This window comes from Aspergillus uvarum, assembly GCF_003184745.1.
Source record: "Aspergillus uvarum CBS 121591 unplaced genomic scaffold BO82scaffold_115, whole genome shotgun sequence".
Taxonomy (NCBI): Eukaryota; Fungi; Ascomycota; class Eurotiomycetes; order Eurotiales; family Aspergillaceae; genus Aspergillus; species Aspergillus uvarum.
The window spans coordinates 2,307-21,604 of record NW_020291412.1 but is presented as its reverse complement, the minus strand read 5'-3'; the positions used below and the strand labels follow the sequence as shown (position 1 = coordinate 21,604).

At 48.3% G+C, this 19,298-nt stretch overlaps 2 protein-coding genes across 2 annotated transcripts; both read right to left on the bottom strand.

Moving 5' to 3' along the window:
• Positions 1 to 1,859: 1,859 nt before the first annotated feature.
• On the bottom strand, positions 1,860 to 2,646 carry BO82DRAFT_21132 (uncharacterized protein). Its single transcript, XM_025630700.1, has 2 exons — positions 2,154 to 2,646; positions 1,860 to 2,103 (listed from the first exon to the last, which is right to left on the bottom strand). Exons 1-2 carry the CDS (start codon positions 2,415 to 2,417, stop codon positions 1,942 to 1,944), a joined length of 426 nt encoding a protein of 141 aa, XP_025485725.1. The 5' UTR covers positions 2,418 to 2,646; the 3' UTR covers positions 1,860 to 1,941.
• A 229-nt stretch (positions 2,647 to 2,875) lies between these two features.
• Positions 2,876 to 4,588, bottom strand: nsdD (GATA-type sexual development transcription factor NsdD; the record flags this gene model as incomplete). The annotated part of the gene is made up of 3 exons (XM_025637692.1): positions 2,876 to 3,088; positions 3,179 to 4,442; positions 4,557 to 4,588. 3 exons carry the CDS (start codon positions 4,586 to 4,588, stop codon positions 2,876 to 2,878), a joined length of 1,509 nt encoding a protein of 502 aa, XP_025485724.1.
• Positions 4,589 to 19,298: the final 14,710 nt, after the last annotated feature.

Here is a 19,298-nt window from a genome sequence, read left to right as displayed (position 1 = left end):
GTCGGACAGGTTACATCAGTCCAGTCAACAATCTTGGGACGGACTGGGATCATTGTGCTACTCACTGGGGCACACCTAAGGAGGAACTCAATAAGAAGCAATGCACCCAAATGTAGACAAATACTAGCGGCAAGAGTTGAGTTCATAGATTAAACTAATACCAGCCCAAATAGTCGTGCGCCCTCATATAGCCCCGTTGATGTGAAGCGCCCCCAAAGACATACTATGTACAGTACAGTGCATAGTGGATAATGATGACCGAGCTCGCCCGACCGGCCGGGGTTCGGCTACCGAGAGGGCGTATTGCGGTATTATTGCCCGAGAGCAGCGACTCCTGCTGTTTACACGTAGACTATGTACTGGCAAGGCCATGTCGAACGATGTCCATCCCAGCCGCCTTGTCATCGATCGAGCGGGGAGTGGAGAAGGCGACCAAGTCTTAGACTATTTCCAAGACAGACGTGGCATGATGGTGGTCTTATTCTAATCTATTTCCCAATCTATAGCCGAGCGAATGGAGGTGTCTGATGTGGATACATGACACAATTGCATCTCTGATTCCAAATTATACGTAACCTCGTGAGGAGGAAAGAGGAATCGGCCCATTGAACCTTCGGCCGGAAGTTGAACCACAATACTGTACATGAACATATACGAGCATGTGTTGTGGATTGTCGCTGGCAATAGTTCGGAGGTGGGAGGAATCCAGAACCCATGGGAATGTCATACATTGGAACACATTGGAACAGTGAATGTCGCAGCCTTTTTGCTTGAAGATAGCCCTCTCGAAGGAAGAAGAGATGGAGACTTAGTACTTAGCAGTTCGAATGCATGTATGTATGTATGTATCTATACGATAAGTCCCAAGGGGAATAGGATCGATGATACCGACTTTTTGATGGAGATTCGTCCACTCGGAAGGAAAGGGGGAGGGAAGGGGACGGAATGAATGTGACCTTGAAAGGTTGAATTGGCGGTGAAGGAAGGAAGGAGGAGGAGGAGGAGGAGGAGGAGGAGGAAGAGAGGTCGGGAACGGTGGGGACCCACCGTCAATTTGAATGAGATCTCACATCTTGGAAACCAAATCGCCCGCCTAACGCCGAACGGCAACGTTGTCTGGAGGGGCGGGGCGTGGTAGTTGATCTAGTACGTAGTAGTGGAAGTGGAAGTGGAAGTGGAAGTGGTAGTGGTAGTGGTAGTACAGGCGACGATAGAATGGGGCACAATCAATAAAACCCTCAGCAGCACCTCGGTCATCATAATCATTTACTGAGGTATTAGTGTCATCACGACCGTACTCTGTATGCGTAGAATTGTGACGGCACTTTTCCACCATCAATAATTACCACTCTAAATTGTTGGGACGGATGCAAGATGGGAAAGTGAGATCGGATGCAAACACGATGAGATCCGATCGGTGGTTCCTTCGATTCGCAGTGGGATCCTGACTTTGCCGGAAAAGGTCCAAGAGTCAGATTGCCTGAGCTAATGAAATGTCTCGGGTCGAATGTAATTCCACCACCAGCACCTCCTATTCTAGTCACTTTTCAGACTAGAATCTAAGGCAATAGCCTGCACTATCAGTTGTTGAGCATGCGATGTTTAAAAAAGGCAACGATTCAATCCAATTACCGGGTATCCACAATGTGAGACGGGCGAGTAGACTAACTAGTAACTACTTAGTACTGACTACTGGACAATACACATCGTCACCATCATCTCCACCCACACTAGCTCGGCCATCGACCGTGCAGACGCCTCAGAATGATCAAGCCTAAGTGCAAGCTCGGGTTCCGCGGGGGTTCTGGTCGATTCTAGTGTGTCTCTCTAGTCTCCATCTGAGTGATTTTTTTTCGGCATCTATCGGGCCACGAGGCACTGTAGTAGTGAGTCCCGGGACGTACGTACGTTGCTTCTCCAAAAAGAGCAATAGAAAGATGTCTATACACGATCCACTCCGTTCTGCTTCTTTCTATTCTCGTTTTCTCTCGCTCTTTCATTAGTGGAGTGGATTGTCTTGACTCCTGACTGAGTCCGACGCGGCGGTCGCCTGTCTAAATTAGGGTTGCCCGATCTTGTACTGCCGATGTCGAGATCCAGGGCCTGAGATAACATGTCAGATTTGTCCCATAGCCGTATCATCACCTGCATACCATCAGTTCTTGCCGGGGAAACGGTGACCGAGCCGGGCGGCCCCATGGTGAGAGATTTCTTAAGATTCTGATGGTAAAAGTGGTGGCTTTGACCTCTCTCGGCTGCTGTGCACAGTGGGAAAACAAGCCTGGAGTACATACAAAACGATACTGGAGGGCCCTAGCAGGAAAACAGGTACCGAAATAGGTACCCATGACATCCCTAAATAGACTGCGTGACTGCGTGGATAACATAATATTGGCACATTCTAACCATCGAAACATTTGCCAGACTGGTAATTTCAGATCGATCGAACCGGGGTATAAGTGTAAAACCAGAAAAGAGTATAACAGAACGATCCATAGGGCCGAACAAGTGGGACAGAGTTGAAGCAGAAACAAAGCACATGCATGGCCTGTAGCGTCAGATTATAACCAGCCGCAATAGAAAGGATATAAACAACAGGAAATAAGAACAAAAAGCAACAAGTCTATCCCAAATGCCTTTCAACTCGTCGTGCAGGGGGTATTAGAGTAAATCCACGAAACATCCGGAGAAAATCAAATCAAGTCCCTGTGCTGGGACAGTTTGGCAACCAGCCAACCTGGAAGCGAACCGCAGAAAGTCCACATAAAATCATTTAAGAGGATATGATGAAGAAGAGCAACCAGGGCTCGGAACGCCTAATGCTTCTAAACTCAAAGCCAATCCCAACGCCGAGCTAGATGAGCTGATAATAACTTTAATGACTGTTTGGTGACGAGGTGTCGAGTGCAGTCTTGGGCCTCAGATTTGAGCCCATGGACGCAGCTTTATTAGCGCCCATCTTGCGCGTCAGTTTGGCGTAGTGCAACCCGCAAGCATTGCACAGGGTTCGCGCTCCGTCCGGACCACGGCGCCATTCGGGTGTTTCGGCTCGGTTACAGCTATGACAACGCCCGGGGGGAGCAGCTTTCTGCAGATGTCACTGTTAGCAAGGTAGAACAATTTAGGTGGCAAGATAAATGATATCATGGATTGGTGATTGGTGAACGAATGAACATACCCCTCGTCTTTTTTTCGAATCAGGTCCCGCAAATCCACCATTGGCCTTGAAATCTTCTTGATACATTGCCACGTGATCCTCACCGTGCACACCACTGGGTTTGAAAACTTTCCTTTGCGCCATTTGCTCAGCCAAAGCATGCTCGTTCAGCACTGCAGTTCGTATGCGAAGCAAAGCTTCTTGATTGCGGCGCGCTAGATTGAGCATCTCCTCAATCTCGTGCGGAAGTGGCAACGACCCCGATACTGGACCAGAGCGCTGTGTTTGATGCGCCCTTGTTGCATAGTGACGCGAAAAGTCCAAAGTTCGAGTGCTAATGTCAGCTACTTCATTCAGTGAGGTCTCCACGTCATAAATGTCTAAATGACGCTTGACGGGTTCACCGTAATGATGTCCAGTCAACGGAGGACGAGCTGAAATCACCCCCTTCATTTCCTCAGCACGACCGGTATCAGGCATTCCTGGTTTCCAGCCTGTTCCACCATAAGGTCGAGCATCATAAGGAGTGGATGGGTATGACGGCGCGTTCGGAGGAGGTTGCGACTGAAACTGGAAGGACTGCGAGAATGTGCCATATCCGTTGGGAGAAGCCACACTGCCGGCAGAAGGAGGCGCACTGTACTCATAGCCAGAACCAGTCTGGGACCCGGATATCGAAGTAAGACCAGTCTTCGCACTCTGCGTAGGAGACTTTCCCGAGCTTAGCGAATGTAGAGATGTGGTTCTGGAGTCCTGGGTGTTGATTGAGGCCAAACTCGACCGCGACGCCTCCGCTTGCAACTGAGGTTGGTGGGGGAACGTTGACTCGCGCATGAAGGTGCCCGACGAGGCGCCGTTTGAGAACGGGTTAGGTGGTCCAGGAGGCCCCTCTGTGCCCGGTCGCCCAGCAACGCTAGACGACAAGGGGGGAGGGTGGGGTGCATGGTGAGCCTGTTGTGGGGGAGCCGATGTGGGCGCAGGATAGGGCAATGGATTATCGTTTCCCAAGGCTTCATGGATCGACGGAAGCGATTGTCTCTGCGGCGGCTTTTCCTTCTCCTCCTCGAATGCGCGCCGCGAATCTGGCGGTGATATGTATCCACCTTGCAATGAGCTTGTGCTGGCGGATGTGGAGAAAGAATAGGGTAGGGATTGCGACGGGTACATGGATGTTGGACTCAAAAGTGGTGTCGGGGAAGATGTCGGGCCCATGGCGGCGGAAGGATGTTTCGCGCTGTAATTTGGTCCGTCTTTCCCAAGAAATCCCAGGACGGGGAGGTGCTCTCTAGATTGAGGCGTTGACTTGTCAGTAAAATTATCCGACAAACGTTGGCTCTGTGCAGTAATATTGCCATTTGACAGGCTGAATTCCCATGAGCATGTATAACGCGAGACATACCTGTGCCTGTGCTCGGCTTCTAACGATCCCATCATGCCAGTAGATTACAACAAAATAGGGGAATCAAAATAGATACGTGGGTTTCATCCACTGTGTATTTGATTCTCGGTCCTGGGTGTAAGTCGGTATAATTTGTGATATGTCCGCGAGTCGGTCGCCACGATTTATCAGACGGTGAGGGCTGCCGAGCGAAGGCGGAAGAAACAAAGGCAAGCAACGAGATCTTGGGCGGAGTGTAATAACGGATGCTCGTCAGATGAGCTGGGGTCCGCGACAGATTTGCTTCGGGAAGACGATTGCGAGATTGAGCAAATGTAGAGATGAATGATGGAAGTCGCCTCGCTCCACAGTTGTGTAATCGAAGGTGGTGGCGGTTGTAGGTGTGGAAAGCAGGAGAGCGGGCGAAAGTTGTAGGAAGGGACTCCCGATGGGTCGCCCGGACTGGCTTGGGGGAGAAAGGCGACAGAGGGCGGCGATTTGAAGTCAGCGCAAGGTGCGGAACAGACTCCGTGAGGATTAGTGGCAATGCGATCGCCTTGAGAACAGCCGCGGTTGTCAAGTGCTGTGAACTATAGGACGGCGACAACAAAATATGACACGCACCCGCAGCGCGCAGTGAACAGGTTAGATCAGAGTTATTTTAACTGACTGGGCTTGCACTCCCAGCCAAAGCTTGCACTCCTCGGATTCCAGATTGAGGTTCTGCAGTCAGAAATTTTGCTTTGTGTACAGTCAAAAGATCGATTTGACAATGTTTGAGTTCGCGGGAGCGGCGGAGGCGCAGTAAATGCAAGGGATAAAGGTGAATGCGTCGCGTGGAAAGGGAGACCTTGGCTGGTCTTGTTTCCTTCACTGCCTTGAGTCTTTGGAATCTGTCTAATAGATCTCCGACCTTTCCTTTTCTGTCACTATCGATCGATTGATAGAAAGCACAAGAGCGGGTTGGATGTGAAAGAGAAGAATAAGGGATCAGTGTCGGTGGAGGCAGACGAGATATGAAGGTGGGATGACAAGCGGACACAAGGGCGTGTCCGGGAACATCCAAGGAAAAAGAAGGCGGGGACAGGATGATTTGATAAATGTCAAGGGGGGTGGGAAGAGTAGCAAAATATGGAGGGATTAGTAACAGGATCTAAGATGGCTCGCGAAAGAACAAGGAGAATCTCCCCACGACTGGAATGCTAGAATTAAAGGAAAAAGAAGAAAGTCAAAGAAGACTGGCGCAGAAGATATTAGTAGGTGTAGAGGAAGCGAAAGAGGGTGAGGTGGGTAGTCGGCAGCACCAGCAGGGTAAGTAGGAACATAAGAAGTAGAATAACAATGGAGATGGAAGGAGCAACATCCGCAGAAGACTAGAATAATTGACTTAGTACGGAGCACTGGTAAAGAATATTTTTTATTATTATTATCATAATGATGATGGTTAATATTATTATTTTTATTATGATTATTATTTCTGTGAATATTATTTTCAAAAAGGGAATTTAGAGAGGGGAAAAAAAAGAAAGAAAGAAAAAAGGAAAAAGAAAATAGAGATCGAAATTAAAATTATCCTTGACCAAAGAAATCCAACTTCAACACCCAGGGCCCGCACACACACGATAAACGGGAGGATCCAAACAGGAGCTACGTACTAGGACGAAGTAGTCAGTACATCGGGCCAAGACAGATGAGCTCAGACCTGGGAAACTGGATGGAAGAAAGACAGGCAGGTGGAGGAGCCAGACCGGACTATGAGATCGTCGAATCATGCTGGCGGTCGTGACCACTTTAAAGTTACGGCGAATTACAGAAGCTTTACGGGCTGCGAACTGCGGATCTTCCACAAAGTGTGGAGTGGGTTGAAATCATATTGGCGATGGGCGGATATCTCAGTGGAGCGATGGAGCCTTACCAGGGGGGGTTGTCCCTGGCCTTGAAAAATGATTTCTTTTTCTTTGGGTTATTTTGTATTAATTCGCAAAAGACTGAATTATCCATGTTACGTATTTAAGATACGTACTACAATACCATTGCTTTCCAGATTGACATGCTAGTACTAATTAGTGCTTAGCTCCTGCCACTTCTCACTATCTACAATTGTAACCAGTTTCTCCCTTGTTACAATCCTGTATTATCTCAAAACATGTTACATTATAGAATCGGCGAATATAACAGCATCCGCAAGTGCTGGATATCTTGCCCCAAAATCATCAGGTTTTGAGGACTCGAGAAAGGTTAAAGAATAGCTTAACCGATTTACTTTCTATCTTATTTTTCTTACAAAAATAGGATCGATCCTGTGTATGGGGTTTGTTCAGCTCCCTACCTAAACATTTTTTGATTCTTGACCAGAGTCAGGTGCAAGTCAAAACTTCCATCCTTATAGTTTATGCTATACTGTACGTCAACCAAGAAATCTTGTTTGATGGCTCGTCATTAGAGCTGGGGCTCAATGTCATTACCAAACATCAGGGAACATTCGACCACGGATAATCGGTATGGGTACGTAACGATTTCGGAGCCGACGGGAGCAGGGGCGAGCCAAAAGAGGGGTGGTGCACCGTATCTGAGGAGGGGACAGAAGACAATATTAATCAATGTTAATATCGGGGCAACGATAAGTGGTCCGGATATCAAGATCCAGAGATCGCACGCTACGGAATCTGAGGGAATGTGCCTCTAATTTTGGTGCGGAACGAACACGGGACGCTCAAAGGTATTTCATCGAACTGAAGTAACTCTTGAATAATTAAATCTCTACGCGGGTGTTTGCTGTCCCGGATTGTTGTCAGGTGTAAATAATATGTAGATGGGAAGGAGTGGTTTTCTGATCATCATATCTGGTGTGAGAAGTTGAAAAACATGTGGTATAGCCCCTCAGTCACCGGGATCACTGCCTGTCTTCTGAACGAAAATGCGTCACACTCGAATAAGACATTTGCCAGGGCTAGTTAGACAGAAATTAATTCATACGGCTCTAGGCTTCTGTGACTCAAGGGAAGAATAGAAGGCGATGGCCATCCACCACGCTTTTCCTGGGAAGAAATAATTGCAAGAGTCGACTCTATCCATATTACCGACGCTGCGGTGTTTTGCCTCGGCGCCGTACCTTCTTTAGCATTGCGACCCATGACTAGCTGCTTGGTAAGGCAGCAAAATGCCACTGTGATCGATATTTAGATCCAAATTTTGGACCCAAGGTATGTCAAACATACTGGAAATCGAAGTTGGCACATCTCCCATATCGCTGATTTAATACCTGGTAACATACAGGGAGCTTTGACCTTCCTGGCCAACATAATCTTCTCGTCAGAGTGTCGCCCTGATCAAACAAGGTTCAAGACAAGGCCGGAGTAGATACAGACATACCCACCCAGGGGACAAGATCGATTCCAACGGAGAACCTCGCTGAACAGAAGGCACCTTTAGCGTCAGCACCGGCTGCGTTAAAGGAAGGATAGTCTCCGACCCTGGAGATCTGAGAACGATCTTAGTGGGGAAATGGAATCGCGCATCAGCAAAACACCTGCAAACACACTTCGCCTGCTGCAGCTAGCCCAAAAGATATGCACAGTTGGGATCGCAGCTAAAGTATGGCCAGCCATTCACTCCGAAGCACGGCGTGCGGAATTTTCCAGCTGACGCGAGCCATGGTCAGCTCCCCTCCTGCGGCGAGGAACCAGAACTTTTGGATCAGGCTGCTGGGCCCCCTGCTTTCGCTTGCAGTCTTGCAGTCTTGAAGCTATTTGTCATTCGACAGGGGGGAGAGGGAGGGGGGAACAATCTAGTTCGTAAACCAAAGCAATGTCGAGGAAAGGATGAGATCGAAGGAGGGGAAGAGGAGGTGCAGCAAAATATAGCCGTGCCTGCGTGATTTGTACAGTACCATGGTACAATACAACGCTCCCCGCTTTCCCTTGCTCGAGATCTCGGGCATAGCCGTTTGTGGGTGGCACCATCGTCATCACCACCTTGATCAACATTCCTGATGATCATTCAACATCCGTCACAAAGTCAATTTAGCCTTAGGTAATGAATGTAGGCGCTGGTTAATTCCTGTCTTTCTTCTTCAATGGAGGTTTTCATTTGCCCTGTTGTTTACTACTCCAGCCGGAAGACTATAAGTTAGCTCGTTAACTGACCTAACTTATAAGTGATTTATCAGTTGCTCATTTTGCTCTGGAAATCGATCGCTCTCTAGCCTAGTGAGTAAAATGTTACTAGAAGAGGCAACAGACTATTGAAGACGGTGAGACTGAGCTCCGAGGATAGCGCTTTGGGAGGGGGGAAAAGATCTGTATGTGTATAACGGTACGTTCGAAGCTTCTAACGGACACTTTCGTCTCGGGGCTTCAACTATTGCTTACTCGATTGGGTAGCGATTGCACTCAGACTTTCGATCGATCGATCACTAACCCAGATATTTGGCTCCAATAAGCAATCCTAACAGGGGGACAGTTGAGCAACAGTCTCCTCCCGTTGCAACCAAGTAACCCGCCCCCTTCTGCCACATTCAATGCATAGTGTTGAATCGGACGAATTTCCCGAACGAGAATAATTGTGTCAGTGCTCTGCTGTCTGACACCTTCAGATCGAGACACGTTCCTCAACCTGGAAGAGAATTGTCTGACAACCCTGTGCGCCTCACGGGGCCTAGCCCCAGCAAACTCGATTTCTTATGATAGGTTTGACTTCGAAAATAACTTAATTGATCATTGTCACCCACGATCACTAAAGTTGAGCTTCATTTGACTTTTGCTTTCCTTATATTAAGTAAGTTAATGCTTGCCCTTTGATGGGCGCTCAAGCCAATTTGTGGAGAGTTTGATCACATGATCCGCATGAGCGGGCGCATTGGCGTCACTCTTGAACACGATACCATAGGTATCCCATCCGCAGATGCAGATAATCTGCTTATAATTGATCATAGATGATGCTCGGTGCATAAATATCAATATAAGTAGCCGCAGCTTACCAACAAGAAAAATAATTCCCTCGGCTAAGCTCATCCAAGCTGACTTTTCATGTTAATCCCTTACACCCCAGTAAAATCACTAGGAATATATAAACTCGGCACCAACCCGATATTTCCTCCATCATATCAGCAACTCCCGACATATCTGTGAATGACCAGATACTTGACCGAACCATCCAGTCTGATCTGTCTCCTTTCAGTTTTGTCATATATCATTCTGTCTTTGCAGCAGGGATTCGATTGACCCCGACACCGATCGCACGGAGAAGGATGGAACTTCGATCGTTACAAGGTTGAGCTATGATCTGTAACACCTAGTATTGCATGCAAGATCAAGTGAGGCACAAAGCAAATGTTGGTTCTGGAAAATAGACTCCCAGTCACAATTTGAACATGAGCACTATCCGGCGCCAAAGTTCAATCGAAAATCTTGAGTTGAGGATGGCTCTGAACACATGTTTCTCCAATTGAGATAGAGCGATGATTCAGCCCTCAAGCTGAAGATGGTTGCAAGACACAAGTCCCGACCGGGATATTTTGTCTATAAGTTTCTTTGCTTACCTGGTTCCTGCTACATTCCCTTCTCTTTTATTCCATGTTGAATTAGCGTGGACCGACACCCCCGCGGACGTCCTTAAGGATACAATGCATGTCAGTCTAGAAGCCGAGGTCCCTGCCACATACTCAACGCGCAGCATGCAGGAATTGAATCTAAATCAGTATCTGTTAACGTGACGTTCTTTATTCTTTTGAGGGATCAACCAGAACGATCCTAGTCCCGGTAAGGTTACAGCAAGCTATTCCGTTTGGTCGGTGGGTATGGAAGAACATCTTGAAGGATTTTTTTTTGGTTGGGAAACATTACTTACGGCCATAATGGTTAGCATGTGAAGTTGCTCGACCTATGACCTCATGCTGCATGTAACCGTATCTGTCTGCCCTCTGTGAGTCTGCTTTTATCAAAGTCGAGCCCGGGCTTTGGATGAACTCCAGGAAATCTCATGACTGTGACGCCGACATTCTGAAAGTAATCCTGAGGGGTCAGCCCGTTGTACGAAGTAAAGTACATTTACCACCTTACCAGTGCACAGACGAGGCGGCAGCTGCGACCCGTGATGGATGGATCCAACGGTCGCCTTAAAATACGACTAATCTGATCGGACTGGTAACAAACGCTCATCCATCCGTCAACTACTCCAGGTACGTACCTGGTAACTTCGATACTCTGTGATCATGTCAATTGAGTCAAGTATGTCCATAGTACGTAGGGGAAAACTTACTCCGTAGACTCCCACTCGCTGCTCCTGATAGGAACCTTGTTATTAACACATATTCTTTAGCGTCCAGCAGTTTTGAGTTATTTTAGCAGGCCACCGTACAATTTCTAGAGTTATCCTAGTGATTCCCAGTAACTATCGTCCCGTCCTCGAGGGAGCCGAGGAATTCGGTCATAATACTGGGATACACATTCGTATCACATTCCTTCGAGGGTATTTCTATAACCTATAGGTTCTTACCCATTTCACATACATAGTAACTTTAAATAGTCGAATCTGCTCTCGATTTTGAGAACAGGAAATGAGGCCCCAAGGGGGCATGCTAAGCATCATTTCGGACTAGTAGTACTGGATCGCAAAATACTGTGCATACTACAAACAGCGCGCCCCGCCAATGGTGTTGATTGGTCACAATCCAACGCATTGACCAACAAGCTCACAGGATCTTGGAATGTTTAGAGATAAGTGACAGCCTGCATGAGATTAGGTGAGTCCCAAATACAGCCAACACGATTACATCCCCAGCCACTCGATACACCGTGGACCTTAGCGAAATTTATTACGGAGACACGGTTCCGTCCCAGCCTGTGTGCCACTTTTGACAAGTGCGCACAATAGCGCAGATTCGGGCTTCGACCCCCACCATGTGGTACGCCTGTGGAAAGGAGACCGACCTGATCAGACGAGATTCATGGACAGATCCAAGGGCACTGCTTCCGTTTCTTGATCTGACAGCTGACTTATACTATCATGGTGAGAAAACTATCAAAATAATATCTCACTGCTGGCTGCTGTGGTTTTGAAATGACACAACCGTCTACCGGTAGTTTCTTCCCAATGGAAAATGTGGTGGTATCCGCTCGCTCCAAAAACAGTTGCGCCTTCATGGCCCCCGGGGGTGACGATCTCGGTTATCAGCCATGTTGAAAGGGGGTTAATGGGGCAGGAAACCATACATAGTAGTTAGACTAGGACGAGAAACTTCCTGATCAACAACCCCATATCGTGATGAGGGCCATCGACTCTGTACCAGTTCTCTGGTTAGTGGAGACATGTCCCACCCATTTCTCACCGACATGCTGCTAATCTACAATCTTCTTCCTTGCCCTCAAGGAAGCGATGATCGTCATTATGGAAAGCACTTCTCAGCTCTCCAGGGCCAAGACAGTACCAAACAATACCATTGTCGCTATTTATGCAGTATGCCGTTCGTGTTACCGCATCGGCTTGAAAGGTCGAGAAGCGCTCAAGCCCCACGGAAATCGAGAAATTGCATAAGGTGAGTCTGTATATACAAAGTAAGAAACCTACGTGGGTAAAAGAATGGGATGGAACAGATCAAAACACCCTCACGATGACCACAGGATCTTGGATCTTGTACTATCGATTGACGAGGAACCTGACCCGAGTCCTATGCACTATCCGAGGTCAATCACACCAAACTCATGACTCCTCCCCATCTTTGACTTGTTTAACCGACGCCACATGCAGATAAGTTAGCGGACTTGAAACCCGCATCACTAGCTATGGAGCCAGATGAAATGGATCTTGCGCCAGGCAACAGACAAATGATTGCTCAGAAGGACTGATTACTACGGGTCTTCCAGCATCGCCAACTGATCTTTGTCAACGGGAGTCTTCGATCGAAGATTTCGCGCATAGTCAGGAGGTGACACAGCATGGTTCACGAAGCGAGGAAATTATTGGTGACCCGGCAAACGGCCGGGATCGACAGCGCCAGAGGGCAATGGATTAAGAACCGTTGCGACCGTTGGTAGTTTTCCAGTCCCGACCCTCCACTACTGGGTCTCCCTAGAGGACAGCGACACAGGACAGCCCCATAGGCATATCTGGATTAACATTAACCTGAATTATTACACGGTACAAGTAATACCGGCATCTAGGCATCAGATGTGGGACCGGGTCCTATGATATCTCTCAGCGCTGATCGCAGAATCCCATCGGCACTCTTAAGGGGTAGGGGGGAGTGTGGACGGCGCTTCGACCGTTTGTGGCAAGAGTCTAAAGTGACGGCCGGGCGGATGGATGGATTGAAGCCCGGTGATCGTTCTGGCGACAAGCGCCTGTCCATTGGAGCGGAGACAAAGTCCTGCCACCATTCGTATTGTGATTTGTGATGGCTCCCACTAACGACCTTACTACTCCGCACTGGTACTCGCCTGCGACAAACGCCGCTTTCCGCTACTGACACCTGATCTGTTTATCTCTGCACTTCTCTGGCTTTGGCGGGGAGATGGGCATACGATCGAGTGAGTACGTACGAGTGGGAACTGTCTCCATCATCTTGCATCACCAGCAAGCAATCCTGCTAATGCACCTGACCCTCGCCGTTGAAGTACGTTACTGTACCGTTTGTCAGTGAGTGGCGAGCCACTTCCATGCTGACTACGATTGGCTATGATCCCCCAGGTTCTCCATTCGTACCGCCGGCAAGCTAGCTTGAACCAAGGGCTTTCTTATTTGCCCGGACGGGCCCTGACCATAGCAGTGGAAGAACGAAAAAAAGAATGGAAAAAGAAAAGAGTCCCCAAAGTCAGGGGTAGGGGTACAGTACCTTAGTGGCGGTGGACCAATTTTGTCGATGGCTGGATTTCTCGACCACTGGTATGATGAAAGGGAGAAGGATCATCATCATCATCCATCATCATCATCATCATCATCATCATCATTATCGTAATAAGTCAACTGTGCTGGTACTGGAATGCCAAAGGGAAATGCATCCGAGGGCAAACATCTCCCCGATGCAGTGGATCCATCCCGGTAAACTCTCCGACGACTTACCCCCAAACAGGAAGCTGACAGCTGGGGTTTCGTCAAAAAATTCGGCTTAACCCGTGCCTCGCAGCGGGGCTTTCGACCTTTTTCCGCAATTCCCTGCCTTAGCAGGACCTGGCTATGCTGCAGCTAGACCGATTGGGGATGTGTACTCTGTACATTCGGCAACGGCCTCACTCTCCACCAGCCATGCTGATGCTGTCTGTTTTCGTCTGGAATCTTCATCTTCGATCCCCGTATCGAGCCAGCCGACTGGCATGAGATCTCATCTTCCCATTCTGCGTCGCGTACATTGGACCATTGCCCATCGAATGGACTCGGAAGTCCATATTCTCATACATAGTACTTATTCTACGATCGGAGCCGTCTCGACAACTACTACCGATTAACGTGTGCATGGGCCAACTCCCCCTTCTCTAGACTCAGCTGCGAGATTAGCGGGATATACCGCCTCTTCCAACTCATGCCAGTTCCAGTTTACGGTTGGCTTCTCTAGAGGGGGGTGTCTTGAACAAGGATGGTTCCGCGATCTTCCGGAGAAGAGCGTCAGAATGGACATAAATGTTGCGGTAGTTTCTGAAGTCAAGGTACGGAAGAAGCATAACAGTAGCAACGCCGGCGACAATGATCACATACCTACCACCACCACTGGGCACATAGACTACCTACATACCTGCCACATACCTATCCAAGCCATAAAAACCACGTGTGTCACCGCACTGAAGGATAGCTCGGCCACCTCCTTCCGAATAGGGAGTCTGAGAGGCCGACCCACTGCATTCCTCCAACCAACCTCTTGGAAAACACGTGAAGTGGGCCTCCCCCCATCGGCTCCAGTCAAACTGTCCCGTCTTAGGCGTACCAAGATTCGACTGGAGAAACCCTGCCCGAGAATGACGAATGCGACAGATGCCCTGTCAATCATCACGATCGATACCATGGCTGCTGTCTAGGCCTGTTTATGTTCCACTGTGGCTGTTAGTTGGTGCATGGTTGACAGGGAGGCCATCCAAGTGAGGGTAGATGACAACCGCTGATCATCATCATCATCATCATCCGTAGCATAATCGCCGCCGAGGACTGTGCAGACGGACACCGGATGAGGTAAGGAGGAAGTCATTCACATTCCCCTCCGTCCTCCCCCAAGAGAAATGTGTGGCTCGGAAGTTGAGCAACAATCATTACCCTACCCAGGTACGGGGAATGCGTAAGATTATCATCTCCTAAGGAACCAAGTCTTTACTATATCTCTCTGTCGCTCTAGTGAACTACTCGAGTAAGTGTTTCTTGTTCCCAGCTACAGGATCCTACATCACTACGGTACCTCATAAACACGCACACCCCGACCGCCAGACGGATCTACTTCGGATTCCGTGTTGGTGGCACAGGGAATCAATCACCGATACCAAGTCGTAAGCAAATCCCGAATCTCTGGACGTGGTCGACGCCATGATGGTGGTTATGATGATCCGCTAGGCCCATTTCCCTCATGAGGCAAAAAACACAAGCAAAAATCAGGAGAAGATGGCAAAAATAAGCTGATCTCTCAAGCTCAAACTAATCGCATCCTACGCGGACGACTACTGTCGTGAGATCGGTGTTAGTCTCTGGTGGATGCGCTTACACCTCTCCCTCTGCTTACCCCCCCAAATTCAGGCAATTTTGCATTTGCGCAAAGTTGGCGTCCGGACCGGAGCCTGCGGGACGCAGATACTGCCTCTTTCAGGCCGTTGAACGTTTGGATTCCCCACTGCATCTGCCATGGACCCGGCTGCAGTGGGGGGTTCCACCTTGACTGACTTAGCGCGGTCAAGACTGAGGAGGGATCGAGGAAGAGGCGCATCACTTTTGTGCGTGGCACCCAAAAGTACGCGACTCAGGAAAGGCATGCAGGCTGATCCGATGCATACGCAGATTTCCAGCGGGAGTGAGACCGGATTATCCGACTCGCCTTCTGTTTGCCTCTCCGCTTCCCTTAACCCTCACTGGAATTCGTACACAGTCAGAAGATCATTTCGATCATAAAAAACCCCTCGTCAACATCACGGTGAGGCCATTCTCTCATATTAGTTAGTATCTTTCCATATAGGAGAGTCTAAATTTGCCGCGCTCGAACTCCTCCATGTACATTGACTTCTCGGCTTTATTCTCCGTGTCCGTAACGCTGCAAGCTATATTGAGCTCGATCGAACAGTCCATGGTGAACGACCTGGACTGATCCAGGTGTTGTAATTTGAGTGGTGGATACACAAGTGGACTTTTTTTTTTCTCCTAAAAAAAATGCGAGAAACACAATAGGGCAGACGGAGGAGATATCACGGAAATTTTCGCTCATTGTGATAGGTGAAGCATTCAGAAGCAAGGTATGGAGACGAGGTAAGTACCAGTACGGAGAGAGCTCTTGACCTCATAAACGGTTGTCGATCGGCCCGCCATGCTAGCACGATTTCCCGTTCTGCAACCTCTATCTGTGGAAACTGTCTAGACTCCAGACTCTGCCTAGCGTCGCCTATCTATCGCCCATCGCCATCGACGGGGTGAATCTGAGCGGATCTTGGGGAGGGAGGGGGAAGGGGGAGGGGAGGGGGGTTGGCTGCTCTCTTTGACTTTTGAGTCTATCAGTGATGCATTGCTAGCCAACAGTCATCACGGAGATGACCACCCGAAGGGTGCTAGCACCAGACGAGTTTAATTAAATCGCCCGTCAGTTTTCTGTTTCCCCAGCGATTTTTTTTTTCTTTCCTGTCTTGTGGACGAGAAGTGCTTAGTGAGTGAGGAAGACTAGACATTTTGAGCCCCGAAGTCAACCCGTAGGATGATGACACTCTGGATCCTATAATAAACGGATAATATTACCGTCGTTGCTCCCGGCCGTAAACAACGTGGTGCGGTGGGTGGAATTCTAGTGTCAACGGGAGGTGCAGAAAAGAAGGGCGACCGAATCCACCCGCGTCCCAAGGTAGCAACTACAGAAGGTGGGATGGGATATGTATCATGGATTCTAAGTTAATCTACCGTTCGGGATTTACTTATAGTTAGGTTAAGCACGAGTCAGGCGGGCTTACAAACAACATCAAGCTGGAGCCCATACCCGAGTTGAGTACCATAAAAAGGGGTTCAGCCGGGCACGTTAACAAGCTGATTCATCTTTTGCGTAAACCCGTTAGAAAGAAGGTAGCATCGTCGAAAGCGAGAGGAGGCAAACAGCCTTCCTTTTTTTTTTTTGCCCTTTCTTCCAGAATCATCGACAATAATGATGCTGCTGCTGCTGATGATGATGATGACGGCATATGCTAATCAATAATCTAGGTCGGAGTTTCACAGCCGTGATGGGTGGGTGCCCACTGCGTCCCGATGGTATCAACAAACACCCCAATCTAAATAAATTAAACTGGAACCTCTTGTCTCCTGTTTTCGTTCTTTTTTTTGGTTGCGCCCGTAGACTACAAGGCACGACCTCAAAACTATAAGCCTCGGGTTGGGCCAATATATCGCAATCTATTACTCCCTACTAAGATCGTTTTTTTTTTCTTTTGCCCACCATGTGAGCGGAATCTATATTTGTCATTCGCTGTTGATGAGCTCAGACGAACTTCCTCCGAATCTTCCTATTTTGACCTTCTGAGACTAGTATATAGTCAAATAGATTATTCCGGACCCCCCCCCCCACTGAACTGACCAAAAGCAACTAAACAAGGCACCATGTAACCTGAACCATCCGCCTCCCCCGATCGATCATGCCAGAGAAGACACACACACGACAAAAAAAGCCCATATGGCACCTGAGATATAGTCTATACCCTCTTGGAACTGCTTCCGATCGCTGCCAAATCAATTCCGTAGCTTATATCGACCCTAGGGTAACATCTTAGATAGCCAAATGTAAATTACCATCCGGTAATTTCGTAGATAATTACCGAGGTACATGTACAGTACTGTAACTATCATATACATGCTCTGGCCCCGGAGCAAACACCTACGGTGCCCCCCGAATTGGGGTTCATACCTAGATAAGGCCAAAAGGTATAGTATTAACTCATTTGATTAGGAGAATGGAGTAGAATGATATAGGAGGTGCCCGACGCTCGAGTCGTGGTTTGTAAGGGGAATTACCACTTGAATCCCGAGTCATGAGTCAAAGCCAGTCAAGCGGCTGTAGAAGTTACTTCTGACTCGCCGACGGGGTTAGTTGACCAAAGTCCAGGGAAAGCTTAGAAGATAGCTTTAAGGTAGTACTAAGTATCTAACTTCGGAAAATATGCATCGACCTGTCTCTTCTCAATTTTTATTGATAAGTATCAGAATAGTAAAGTCTGATGTGGTGACGCTCGATCCCGTCCTTGTCCGTATTATCGACAGCTCGATTGCCAAAACCAATTGCTATTTCTGTTGCTTTTGTTATGGCCACTGCCCATAATACCATACCTTGATTTTGCTTTGTAGGAAAGGGAGAGGAGGAAAACCTGATCGCGACCAGCCTGTCTGTCGTTATTAACCCACTAGGGGAGAGGATCGGATCATACAGCAGATGAGCTCATAGCACTCTCGAACCCCCCTCACGTCCCCCTTTCTTTACCAGATATACTATGAACAAAACTTGCCGTAGCTTCAAGTGACATCACTATAGATACTCTGTCAAACAGGCCAGGAGGCACATATATGTGTTTCTTATATAGGGGGGGTGGTGGAGAGCGGGGAGTTATATCGGGAAAGAGGTATATGGGGAAAGTGCAAAGCGAGAGAGTTTTCCCAGTTGACATTAGTAAACTGACCACAGACCAGCACCGGGGCAAGCCCTAGACCGTGGCACAATCAAGTTTTCTCTGGAAGAATCTGCACGATGCCCTCCGATGTTGGGGAAACTGATTGGTGAATCTCTGATGCTATACCTTCGCTATTCCACAACTTGGTTCCCAAAATGGATCTGGACCTTGACTCGTCTGAGTCTAGGTACAGACTCACAGGCTTTTCTCAACATTCCCGATTCAGTGAGGATGGAGTGAAGACCGAGGGATCTCCCCTGGCTTGCACACTTTCGTCGTTCTTGTTTCCGATGGAGAGCAGATTTCTTGCTCATGCTGGGCAAAGGCCTTGTTCTTGCTCTTGGAGACGGTTCACATGCGACCACGTCTGTGACGTGCTTATGGGTAGTGCTTGTGAGTAGAGTGTCTGCTCTCTCAATCTCTCGGCTTGAGGAAATGATAGTTCTAACTTCTATAGTGCTCATCTTCTTCTAGATTGAACTGCCTTTCGGATAGTCTTGTTGTTCTGACTATCACCTTCGTGTTTGAAGAACGACCGCGTAGCATGGAAACGCTACGACCCTCCATAAAAGTATACCTGAGGTGGAAAGCCCTTGGTGGTGATCAAGAGCAGGCAGAGAATAGCAAGGGCTTAAAGCTCTGACTTCCCTTGACAAATATCGCACGAGAGAAACATGAATAAAAATCGATAACCAGCACCCAGGTGTGCTTGCTTGGACACGGTCGAGGTGCGCAATGACTCTGTCATCCATACTAAGTTCTCGTGCTTGACGCTCTCAATCGGATAGATCGCTGATACCAGTTTTTTGGCAGGCTCATACTTCCCAATGATCTTTCGGTACCCTCTCCGCTATTTTCAGATAACCAATGCCATGTGTGGCTGTCAATCGAATCGTATACAATGCCGGCGCTTTTCCCCTGCTCCGTCGATGAATCACAAATAAAGCGA